This window comes from Stegostoma tigrinum, chromosome 27, assembly GCF_030684315.1.
Source record: "Stegostoma tigrinum isolate sSteTig4 chromosome 27, sSteTig4.hap1, whole genome shotgun sequence".
Lineage (NCBI taxonomy): Eukaryota > Metazoa > Chordata > Chondrichthyes > Orectolobiformes > Stegostomatidae > Stegostoma > Stegostoma tigrinum.
In genome coordinates this window covers 23,632,133-23,645,443 of record NC_081380.1, presented here as the reverse complement: position 1 = coordinate 23,645,443, position 13,311 = coordinate 23,632,133, and the positions used below count along the sequence as shown (strand labels likewise).

The window sequence follows — 13,311 nt, the reverse complement described above, 5'->3', positions numbered from 1 at the left end:
CACTAGTTGTGCTCTTCTAATGAGAGAACAATACTATGGCCTGGTAAGACTATGGCAACCTTATCTTCACACTTTTTTGATACCTTTTAGGCATGAATCAGTCATTTAATTTAATTTGATTTGCTTTTTCATATCTCTGTCACAGTACTCTTCTTCGTATCCGTTCTATACTTAAGGCGTTTTTAATTGTTGTGCATCTCACTTAAATATTTCTCATTTCAGACCTTGTTACTATCTCAGCTGAGTTCCCTTGAAGCTATCCCTTTTTATTTTCTTAAACTTGTCTTTGATTACTGTTGGACTCTTCTTTTGTAGATTCATAGCAATTTGTTTATGAAAATGATAAATGTAGACTTAAAAAGAAAAGTAGATTAGGTAAGGATCCCTAAGTCAGGCAGTCAGAGATAGAGGTAAATTCATTGGAGCTGATTGGAAATGGTCCTTGCCGTACTACAAAGAAGTCAGCTGTTTTGAGAGCTTTGGTAAGTGCTTGAGGTCCTTTCTATCTTTAAGTTTTTATCATAGTGTATGCCTCGCTAGTAAAGGTCATAAAATATATAAAAAGCAACATCAGTGAGTTAACAATGCAATTTTTAAAAATTAAAAATACGTTAAGTATGGCAGGACAGGTGATGTGTCAGTGTTGTGGTCTGGGAGTTCCTGGATGCCAGTTTGGCCCAGAGCATATTTGTGGAAAGTTGAAGTTCAAACAACTTCTGCTCAATTTATGAGCTGAAAATTGAACTACAGGTGTTGTAATGCATCAGGAAGGTGATATGTTTTCTGAATTTGGTTTGGTCTGTCTGTAGACTGCAGCAATTCAAGAAAGCAGCTCATCTCTACCTTCTCAATGGCACCTGGGGTTTGGTAATAAATACAGTGACACCCACATCCGCAAATAATTTTAAAAATAAATTCAGGGACAGGAATATATGACTGCAAGTGAAACAGTTAAGCGGGCAGGAGCCTCAGCTTTCACAGTTGTCAACAGGTTGCAGGTTTTTTCAGCTTGTCTGCATAATAGGACTGTAAGGTGGATGAGCGAACTGACCACATGGTGCAGGAAGTCGTTCAAGAAGAGAGAGGTGGAAGTAATCTAGAGGTTATAGGGAGCAGTATGGTGAGGGGGATTAACACTAGTCACTGCAACGAACAGCATGAGCCTATATGGCAGTGTTGCCTGCCTGGTTCCATGGTTTCAGGTATTTACTCAAGGCTTGAAAGGATCTTGCTGTAGCAGAATAGGATCCAGTCATCGTGATCCATATTTATGATCTGGTCTGTTAAGTTGGGTTGTCATTTCCAATTCTGTTTTGCATGGGTTTCTATATGGGGTCTAATTCTACATATTTGATTGCATTGTGGGGACATGTGTACAATAACTGGCCAGCTCGGCGAGCAAACCAACAACCTTATTTTAATATAATAAAATGTGAGGCTGGATGAACACAGCAGGCCAAGCACCATCTCAGGAGCACAAAAGCTGACGTTTCGGGCCTAGACCCTTCATCTCTGATGAAGGGTCTAGGCCCGAAACGTCAGCTTTTGTGCTCCTGAGATGTTGCTTGGCCTGCTGTGTTCATCCAGCCTCACATTTTATTATCTTGGAATTCTCCAGCATCTGCAGTTCCCATTATCTCTGAACCTTATTTTAATACTTTTTTTTCTTGGATGCTGCCAGACCTGCCAAGCTTTTTCTGTTTTTGTTCCTGATTGACAGCATCTGCAGTTCTCTTTTTGTTGATTTAGAGAGATGAACATGTGGCTTAAACACTGAGAGAAGTGGGTACTGACACTAGTATTGGGGAAAATGGGATCTCTGTTTGGGTGGTCTCCATCTGCACCGTGCTGGAGCTTGTGCTGTTGTCAATTGCAAAGCTAGCAAAATAGAAAGGAATTAAAATTAATTAGGGGAAAATGATCAAATTAAGGAGATGTGATAAATCATAGAGTAGATTTGATGACAAAGAGAAAGGTATTAATAAGGTAAATGATGAAAAATTGAGTCAGGAAAGGATAGATTCATGCTGAGTCAACTAACAGGTTAGACAAGACTTAAAAAGACAGTTAAAGGATGGCATTAAAGGCCCTATATTCGAATGCATGCAATGTTTGATACTTATTCTTTTCTATATCAAACATTTGTATGATCTGGTAGTTATTACGAAAGCATGGCTACAGGATGATATGGATTGGAACATAAATCTTTGGATACAAGGCATTTAGGAATGATAGGAAACTAGGAACAGATGGAGGGGTGGCTCTGTTTGCTAATTATAGTATTTGCACAACAGAGAGGGATATCTAAGTTCAGGATACCAATAAGTTGGAACAGTTGGAATGAGAAATGATACATGCAAGTCGTCCCTCGTGGGAGTGGTGTACAGGCTGCCTGACCATTACCACATGGTAGGGAGCAGAAAGTGGGGGGAGGGGGTAAAAAAGAGCCTGGGTGATTTAATTCTACAGATTGGCTGAAAGTTAGATAGACAAGGTGATGTAAATGTGTGTGTTTTTGGGATAGTTTCTTAGAACACTCTTCTGCAGCAGACCAGAGCCTGGCTATACTAGACTTGGTATACTGCTTGAGATAGGATTAGGTTAATAATCTCCCAGTCACTCCTTGTTAAGATTGACAATAATATGACTGAATTTTACATTCTGTTTGAGGGAGAGAAGAATGGGTTACAAACTATTTCTTTTAAACTTAAACAGAATTCTGAGGGCATGAAAGCAGAGCTTGCTCATGTGAATTGGCAAATTAGATTCAAGGATACATCAGATGTAGAGGCAGATATTTAAGAGGATGTTTCAGTATACACAGAATTGATACATTCCAACAAGTAAGAAAATTGCATGGAATGGACCCACCATCTGTGGTTAACTAAACACAGCAAAATAGTATTAAATTAAAGAAAATGGGGTATAATTATGTAAAAGTAGGAGACGGGTCAGAAGAGTGGATGAAATATAAGCAACAGTGAAGAATAACTAACAGTTTTCATATGTGGAAATAGACTGAGAGGAAGATAGCCAGTTGTATGAAAACAGATGGTAAGAGTTTTACAATTATTTAATAAGAGTTAATATAGTAAGCGTTGGTCCTATAGAAAACCAAACTGTAGCATTAGTAATGGAAATTGAATTGAAGAAATATGAGAAACACACAACATCCTAGATTTCAGCAATAAATCAGGAAATGCAAGGAATGGAGCAACTTAGGAAAATCACAATCACAAAAGAAATGGTTGTGAGTAAATGGTTGGAGCTACAGGTTGACAAATCCTCAAATCCTGATGGACTGCATCCTAAGTCTTAAGAAGTGGCTGATGAGTTAGTTGATGAATTGGTTTTAATTTTCTAAATCTCCCGATAGGGGGACATCCTATCAAGTTGAACAATAGTGAATCTGGCTGAAACAGAAATTGCTGAAGAAACTCACCAGGTCTGGCAACATCTGTATAGCAAGAAACAGTTAACATTTGGAATCTGACTATTCAAAAAGGGAAGGAGAGAGAGAAGAAACTAGAGGCTAGTTAACTTAGTCTGTAAAACAGGAAATGTTAGCCATGGTGTTACCCCTTTATGTCAATATTTCTGTGCACTTGTAAATTTTATTGACCTGACAGATTATTGAGAAAAATTGGTCCAAGATGGTGGCGGGCCATGATTTGTGCACGTGCATGTTATCCTTATGCAGTGTTCATACTAATCTTCTCCATATTATTCTAATTTTGGTATGTGCGCTGCCAAAGCAAGCACACTTCTGAGATTTTTTAAAATCTGTTTTTGGTTTAGATTGGTAACCGTATTTATTCATCACTTGGCCTTGAAAATAGTTTTCAGTGACAGATGTTTCATTCTTGATACCTGTTCCTTCTCTACAAAACTGTAAATTGACCTAGTAATTTGAACTCTTTATTTATACAGGTCAGTTTTTGAAAATAGTTACACAAACTTGGAAAAAATAATTGGTGTTCCTCAAACCACCTAGATTTATCAATTGCTCATAATGTCAATGCCGGTGGCTTTTCAGTTTACTGACAAGATGCATGGGTGTCCTTAATTTGAGTGAAAAATTAAATGGGGATATAATTTAGAGAAACGTAGCCCCTATTTCTCCAAAATCTGTTATAATCATTTTAACTTGGTGTGTAATCTTATTGCAGATATTTTTAACCTCTTTGCCAATGAATCTGGGAGCTACGTTGTCCGAGAGGAAATGGAAACCATGCTACGGGCTTGTGACGGTGAGGTTCAGTTGGGAGTTAAGAAGTGCTTTGTTGAGGTAGGTATTTGACACTTTGTATACCTAAGAATCAATCCATTCAAGGCAAAAAAGCCATATCTAGCAGCTGCTGTAAATCCGAAAAAAAAGTGTTAAATGCGCAGATCTGTGAAAAGAAGTAATGGACTAAAGTTTCAGTGTGACATTTTAGTAGAAAAACACTTACATGCTCTCAGTCCACAAGATAGATGAGAATAGTGGAATGAAGGGAGCATGTATGAAACGGAAATCAAGAATATGCTGTCAAGTGATTAGCTGGAGAATAGGAAATGGGCTAATTGACAGAAGACAAAAGCAGAAAAGAAAGGAATCTTGAGAGAAAGAAGATATCTGTTTGGCTAGATAGCACTCTGATGATCTTAGAAATCTGCGAAATGGAGCAGATTGCAGTAGCCCAGGGTTAGCTTTGCCATCTTCACCTCCACATGTACTTAATTTTAACCAGCAACATTTCCCCTGTATGTTGGATTCTCCCTCCCTTCTCCTCCTCCTTCCTCCCCCGCTGGTCTTCAAGATTTCTACCATCTGGGCATCTCCCTCTGGACTTGTTACCCCATGTTATTCTTCATATTGAGAATAGAATATTTATTCCATTTGTTTCTTCACTCTGCTTGCTTGCACTAATGGGTGTCTACCACATCCCCAAAGTCATTCCTATGATTTAACAGGCAACAATCCATTCCAACACTGACATTGTTACCAACTTGTTAATGGGAAGTTCTTTGGGTGGTGGGAAGTTGTCATTCTTCAAAAACCCTTGCCTCCAAGAGCGTGAACCCATTACGAAAAAAGAAAGATCTAATATACGATAAATTGCCTCATTTGTTCTGAAGATATTTTCCTCCAAAACCTCCAAACTGAGTTCCCTGTGCAACCTGCATAATCTTCTTACTGAGCATAGACAACCAGAACTGTCTGTATTCTTATAATTTCTGCTTTCTCTTGCTCCAGAAAACTCATTCCTTTCTACCTCTGCTTTATTTCTCCTCTTGTCAAGTGTTCACCCACGAGCACCTGCAACTCTTCTAATTCTGTTGGACACTTCAACAAATTTCAGTTTTGTGACTCCACTTACCTAATATATGCACACAGTGCACCAGATGATCAGTCATAGAAGTGATGAATTGATGCATTTCGTGTTAGAACCTTAAAGTAGTGATTGTTGTTGAGGTTACAGCATTAGTTATAGGGATGGGTGTAACTTACTAAACTGCTAACTGCACAAAGTGATTAGCCGGAGAGTAGGAGATGGAGTAACTGACAAGTTACAGTGCAAGACAAACTAACTGAACAAAGAAGAATTGATCATCTTGTTAGACAGGAGTCACTTCTCTGTTGAGCCATGACTGTTTTTATGGCAGTATAATTCAGACGTTGGGTTTCTAGTGATCAGAAATTGAAGGACTACTTGCTCAATTGGAAACTACAAAATAGTCCACCACTCTTCCCTTCTCTGCTGCAGTTTTGTTGAATTTACATGTTAATACTATTAGATTTGCTGGTCTACTCTGCATGCTTGGGGTGTGAGAATGGTGGTCTTTACTGCATGGTTGCCTGTGAGATTTGAAATATTCAAATTTGCCAAGCTAGTATTTTTGTAGTGAAGATAGTGACCCAATTGTCATGAGTTTGGTGAGCATCAGAACTTACAGCTCCAGAGATGAGGGGTTTGTCTTAGGAAGAGAGATTGAGCAGTTTAGGCCTATTCAGTCTGGAACAAAAACAAAGTCGCTGGAAAAGCTCAGCAGGTCTGGCAGCATCTGTGGAGGAGAAAACAGAATTAACATTTTGGGTCTGGTGACCCTTCCTCAGAACTGATGGTGCCTGGGAAAACAACAGGTTATATGCAGAAAATAGGGAGGTGGGCAGAGTAGGAACTAAACGCTAGGATAAAGCCCAAAGAGAGAGAAAGACAGTTGGACAGAAAAAGGAGTTGCTAAAGATCAGGCTGGGAGGGTGAATAGTTGATAATGGGGACAGTTAATGACTAACAACGAGGGTGTGTAATGGCAGGCTATGTGGTAACAAGACCTGGTGTGTGGGCTGGGGTCTTGGGACATGGAGAGTTTAGTCCCCAAAATTATTGAACTCAATATTGAGTCCGGAGGACTGTAGGGTCCCCAAGCGGAAAATGAGGTGTTGTTCCTCCAGCTTGCGCTCAGCTTCTCTGGAACACTGTAGCAAGCCGGAGACAGAGATATTGGCCAGGTTGCGAGGTGGTGCATTGAAATGGCAGGCAACAGGGAGTTCACCGTCTTTTTTGCGAGCAGAAAGTAGATGTTCTGTGAAGCGGTCGCCAAGTCTACGCTTCATTTCCCCAGTATAGATTGTGAGCAGCGAAATACAGTGGACTGAAGCGTTGCTTCACCTGGAAGTTATGTTTGGACACTTGGATACTGGGGAGGGAGGAGTTAAATGGGCAGGTGTTGCACCTTCGCCAGTTACAGGGGAAGGTGCCGCAGGGACGTGGGGAGGTGTTGGGGGTGAAGGAGGTATGGACCAGGGTGTCCTGGAGGGACCGGTCCCTGTGGAAGGTGGACAAGGGAGGGGAGGGGAATATGTGTCTGGAGGTGGTGGAAATGGCATCTGACGATCTTCTGGATGTGGATGCTGGTGGGATGGTGGGTGAAGATAAGGGGGACCCTATCGTTGTTGCAGGAGTGTGGGAGATGGGTCGGACCCGATTGAGGGCCGTGTCAACAATGGAGCTGGGGAATCCTCGCTTGAGGAAGAATGCGGACATTTTGGAGGCTCCCTTGTCGAAGTTGGCCTCATCTGAACATATGTGACAGAGATGGAGGAACTGAGAGAATGGAATGGGATCTTTACAGGAAGTGGTGTGTGTGGATGTATAGTCCGGGTAGCTCTGGGAGTCGGTGGGTTTGTACTGTCTGTACAGTCTGGAGTTTGGAATAAGGGGAGGAGATCTAATTGAGGCCTAGAAGATGCCAAAGGGGATGGACAAAGTATACATAGAAAGGATGTTTCTCCTTGTGAAACAATCGAGAATGAGAGCTTGTAGTCTACGGATAAGGGCTAGCAGATTTAATACTGATGAGAAATTACTTCTCTCAAAGGGTTGTCAGTCTGTGGAATTCACTACCCCATAGCGTGGTGAATGCTGAGACATTGAGTAAGTTTGAGAAGATCTATGTGTTGAAGAGTTTTGGAGAATGGGCAGGAAAGTGGAGTTGAAGCCAAGGTGAGATCATTCACGATCCTATCAAACAGTGGAGCAGGCTCAATGGACTGAGTTGCCAAACTCCTGCTCCTAGTTTCAATGTTGTTATCATTCAGGAGGGTAGACCGCTGATTCCGTGCTTATTCCTTTAATTGTAGTCCAACCTGTCTCCAAACACATCACCATCCTTACATCAGAGATACTGGGAACTGCAGACGCTGGAGAATCTGAGATAACAAGGTGTGGAGCTGGATGGAGACAGCAGGCCAAGCAGCATCTCAGAAGCGCAAAAGCTGACCTTTCAGGCCTGGATCCTTCATCAGAAAAGGGGGAGGGGGAGAGGGTTCTGAAATAAATAGGGAGAGAGGGGGAGGCGGATCGAAGATGGATAGAGGAGAAGATAAGTGGAGTGGAGACAGACCAGTTAAAGAGGCAGGGATGGAGCCAGGAGAGGTGAGTGTAGGTGGGGAGGTAGGTAGGGGATACATCAGTCCGGGGAGGACCGACAGGTCAAGGGAGTGGGCTGAGGTTAGTAGGAAGGAAATGGGGGTGCAGCTTAAGGTGGGAGGAGGGGATAGGTGAGAGAAAAGAACAGGTTAGGGAGGCAGGGACAAGCTGGACTGGTTTTGGGATGCAGTAGGGGGAGGGGAGATTTTGAAGCTTGTGAAATCCTGGGCCTCCTGCAGTGCCACAACGATGCCACCTGAAGGCTGCAGGAACAGCAACTCCTATTCCGCTTGGGAACCCTGCAGCCCAATGGTATCAATGTGGATTTCACAAGCTTCAAAATCTCTCCCCTCCCCCTACTGCATTCCAAAACCAGCCCAGTTCGTCCCCGCCTTCCTAACCTGTTCTTTCTCTCACTTATCCCCTCCTCCCACCTCAAGCCTCACCCCCATTTCCTTCCTACTAATCTCAGCCTGCCCCCTTGACCTGTCCATCCTCCCCAGACTGACCTATCCCCTCCCTCCCTTCCTCCCCACCTACACTCACTTCTCCTGGCTCCGTGCCCGCCTCTTTAACTGGTCTGTCTGCTCTCTACCTAACTTCTCCTCTATCCATCTTTTGATCTGCCTCCCCCGTCTCCCTATTTATTTCAGAACCCTCTCCTCCTCCCCTTTTCTGATGAAGGGTCTAGGCCCGAAATGTCAGCTTTTGTGCTCCTAAGATGCTGCTTGGCCTGCTGTGTTCATCCAGCTCTAATCTTTGTTACCATCCTTACATCAGCTGATCTTGTTCTGACATTGAAAATCTTTTCCCTTGACTCCATATTTCGGCTAAACAATTTTGCTACTGTGATCCTGTTTGTCTTTGTGGAAAATATTTATTCATTCTATTTCTAATTGGTTATGCCTTTTTTGCTTAATTTCCTCAAATTTTCTTCAACATTTAAGTATATTCTACTTAAAATGTTCGTTTCAGTTTGCCACTTTTACTTTTAACCCAGCTTGCATTCACTCCAACTATAATCCTCTCCTTTTTGGCCTTCTGCACTGTATCACTGTAGTTGAACATAAGCTCAAGATACAGGTACTGAGCTTGTGCTACATGTAGTGAAAAAGTACAGGTGCAGAGTCTCAACTCCAGCCATCTGGAAAACTGGCAGTGTCTTAACAAAGTGTACCACTTTTTCCTCAGTTGCTGTGTACGTATTTGAATTATTATTAGGTAAGTAGAATGACATTGGCTATTCGGGATAACTGGTGAATTCGAGTGTGACCCACTAACCAGTTATCAGTTTTGCATACCTATCTTTTCCTGTGCTCTCAAGTTGTTCAAACATCTTCAAACTAATTTGACAACCAGCAAGATTTAAAATCCAGCATGGGCTTTATTCCAAGTCTACCATTTTTGAGACACTACCTGTAAAACTGTTTGAAATCTAAAATGCAAACCTAGACTCTCAAATTCCCCATCTTCGACTTGCACAGTAAAGATTATACTAGCAGTGTCTTATCTCTGCCTATTGATAGTGATTGCTTAGCATCAGCGCTCAAAATGAATAGAAGCAGCAGGTGAGTTTGCTACCCAAGGTTCACCACACCGGGGGGGGAAAAAAAAATTCAATAATGGGACTATCAGAGAAAGGTCACCCCTGTACCTGGACGTTCCTGTACATAAGCCACAGAATCTGCAAGGGATTGCACCCCGATTGTCAAATTCTGTATCCTTAGTGCTGCTCTATTACATGTTGTTTCTCACCCAATTGCTGCTGATTGGTCACTAATAATGAGAAGTGGGAGAGCAAAGAAGGCTACAAGAGAGGGTGGGGGAGGGAGGAGTGTCAACATAGAAGCATTTGTGGCAGAGAATGGGGTTGAAGGAGAGAGAACAGTTTTAAGCCAGTCAACAAAAAAAACTAATCAACTATCTGGGAGCCAGGAGAGCCTGAAATCACTGAGGTAATAAATTCCTTGAAAAGGAATGTAATCTCTACGTTAACTCTGCAAATGTTCAGGAGCTACTACATTTGAAAAGGTACATAATGAGTGCTTTTATAATGAACACTGTCACAAGTATAGATTTGATTCTGCGATTGGGATCTGAGATGCTGTAATAAAGTAGTAAATACCTGCTTAAAAAGTTTCAGCTTTCTCTCTATGCAATGGAGATGTTTAGCTATGACTTCATCAGTCTATGGAAGGCATGATGAGGGTGATGGCTTTTTGTGTGCAAGAGTATATGTCACTTAATTTGAAAAAAAAATTGTTGATTTACACGGGTCATGTTGCAATTTAAATGCTGTAATTGAAAATTAATACTTTCTAGGGTGTTGTGGTTTTAATTTTAATGGAATTATGATTATTTATGATATTGGTTAATTAGTTAATTCTTCTAATTCTGCTTCTTGCAAATCAAAATATTCCAAATCAACACAAAGATGCATGGTATTATTACTGTGCAACTGTGTCATTTAAGTCTGAGAGAATGAAAAAGGATGTCCTGAAACTCAAAATATAGGTCCCAAAACTTGAAGTAGCTAATGAGGAAATCTAAACGAGAGTCTTTGAAGAAAGGAACATTATTTTGACCCCTGTTGACATCATTATGCTCTTCAGCATTTATCAAACTAATGACCAGATTTCAGTTACCAGACTATCAGAGACCATACGTACAACAACTGATGTACATCAGGACCCTAAAGCAAAGTGGAATCTCTGAGAAGTTTCAACTTCTGATGAGCAATTTCCTTGCTCCCTGGGACTAAGAATGTCTGCATCTATGAACTAGAGTCAGAGACTTGGAAGAAATCCATCGCACATGACCTGGGTAGTTACCTGGGAATCATAGACTATGGATTACCCAAAGTGGGGGTATTGAGTTTGAGGCGATCAAGGCAATAATGATGAGAATTCATATCCTCACATTCCTCTAGCTGAATGACTTAACCTGTGGACCTGCCTCCCATGGCAGTACAAAGATACTGGGCTTGTTTTTAAAGATTATTATAATCTCATAAACCCTCCGTACTTGACACCCCTCTCCCAACCAGCTCTTGTCTTTGTCTTTGAGGAGCCATAACTATTTTCTAGCATTGAAATCTGGTCTGTGGACAATGTTTGGGAACCCTGTGTTGGACAGTTGAAAACATTGAAAGCTGAGTAGCTCCACACTAATGCCTGTATTCACTCCTGTGACCATCTGACTACCCCCAGCCAATCTGACAAGACTACAAACTACTTACTACGCTTGCAAAATGTTCTTACGTGCTAGCCAGAGGACACCTTCGTCTTGTCTAGATTTGGACTGATTTTATTGGATTGACCTACAAACGTGTAGAATGAACAACCTTGTTTGAACTTGATTTTCTTGGAGTTCCTATAGTATTTTTGAGTAATTTGTGTACGTTAGACATGGTTTTTCTGTTTCCACTGAAATTAGTAAACTGAAAAGGTTTCAGCACTGCACTTCTGTGCAAGACAACATTCAAATATAGAAATAGGAGTAGAAGTAAACTATTTTTCCCATTAAGACTACTGTTACTTGATCATGGCTCACATTCTCCCGGTGTCTGCATGGGTTTCCACCGAGTGCTCCAGTTTCCTCGCACAGTCCAAAGATGTGCAGGCTAGGTGGATCGGCCATGCTAAATTGCCCCTAGTGTTCACGGGTGTGTGGGTGAGATGGGGGATAGGTCTGGGTGGGATGCTTCAAAGGGCGGTGTGGAGTTGTTGGGCCAAATGACCTGTTTCCACACTGTAGGGAATCTAATCTAATCTTAACTCCAATGCCATACACCTGCTCTCTTCCCCATACCCCTTGACACCTTTAGCTTACAGAAATATCATCTCTATTTCTTAAGTATAATCAGTGCCTTCACCGCCACTGTCTTCTGTGGTAGAAAGTTCCATAGATTCACCACCCTCTATAAAGAAATTTCTCCTGTCAGTCTAAAGCCAGCCTGTTGTATGTCCTGAGATTGTGACTGTTTGATTTGGATTGCCAGCCTCCCTGTACCTAGTTTGTTCATCCCAGTGGGGATTTTAGTTTTCAATGCGATCTCTCCTCATTTATCAAAATTGCAGTGAAAATAGGCCTAGTTGACCTAATGTCTCCTCATAGGACAAACCTGCCGTCCCACAAATCAATCTAGTAAGCCCTCACTGCACTCTCTCTATGGTAAGCATTTTTTTTTGAGTAAGGAAATGAAATCTGCACATTATGCTCAGGTGTTCTCTCGTCAAAGCCCTGGAGAGCTGCAACAAAACATACTTTCTCTTATGCTCAAACTCCATGCCAACTTGTCATTTGTTTTCCCAACTGCTTGCTGCACTTGTATGCTTGTGTTCAATGACTGGTATACAAGAGCATCCAGGTCTCATTGTACATCAGTCTTTCCCAGTATATCAGCATTTTAATAATATCCTGCCATTCTATTTTGCTGACGAAAACAGAGAACTTCACATTTTACCCTTGTTATACTTCATCTGCTGTCCCTTTGCCCATTGACTCAACTTGGTTAAATTGCTCTGAAGCCCATTTGCATTCTCCTTGCCACTGTCACTCCTTTCTAATTTTGTCCTTGGCAAACTTAGAAATATTACACTCTTATTTCCTCATCCAAATTGTTGAAATATTATGAATAACTAAAGCGCAAGTAATAATCCCTGTAGTACTCTGCTTATCACCACCTTCCGCTCTGAAAGCAACCCATTTATTCCAATTCTGGTTCCTATCTGCGAACAATTCCTAATCCATGCCACTGTATTAGCACCAAACCCATCTGGTTTTAGTTTGCACACTAGCCTCCTTCGGAAAATTCAAATATAGCATACCCTCTGGCTCTCTGTCATGTACTTGATTTGTTGTATCCTCAAAACAAAACCCAGTAGGTTCAGCAAACATGATTTTCCTTTCATAAATCTATATTGACACCATTGAAAATTGTCAAACATCCTGTACTCTCAGCTCTTCAGAGATTCTGGCTTTATCTCTAACTGTTGTATAATTTTGTTTTCTTCCTCCTTTAAGTACATTAGAGGGTGGCAAGTGTCACCACCAATCTGCCAGTGCCGTTCTAGAATCTATAAAATTTTGGAAATGGCACACCCACTATTTCAATGGCTGCCACCTTTAGTACCTCACAATGTAGGTTATCAGGCCTTGGACTTTATTAGTTTTCGATGCTGATAATTTTTCAACTGTTATTAATTTACTTCTGTTACTCCTTCCCAAAAGACCCTTGGTTCCTCACACGTCTGGGAGGTTCGTCATCTTCTGTGAAAACCAGGCAAAAGTAGCTGTTTAATTGCTATGCCATTTCGTTGTTTGGCATTATCAGTTTTCCTATTTCAGACTTTAAGGCATTGATATTTGTTTTCCATAATCTTTTTTTCTTTAT

General features: G+C 41.3%; 1 protein-coding gene and 1 pseudogene across 3 annotated transcripts in view; one reads left to right on the top strand and one right to left on the bottom strand.

Moving 5' to 3' along the window:
• The window catches only part of usp32 (ubiquitin specific peptidase 32), a 210,533-nt gene that overhangs the window by 70,796 nt on the left and 126,426 nt on the right, over positions 1 to 13,311 (top strand). For all 3 annotated transcript variants that reach the window (XM_048557263.2, XM_048557262.2, XM_048557261.2), the window contains exon 4: positions 4,170 to 4,288. In XM_048557263.2, coding sequence (XP_048413220.1) covers positions 4,170 to 4,288 — 119 coding nt within the window. The remainder of the gene's footprint in view (positions 1 to 4,169; positions 4,289 to 13,311) is intronic.
• LOC125464800 (U6 spliceosomal RNA) lies at positions 3,639 to 3,762 on the bottom strand (annotated as a pseudogene).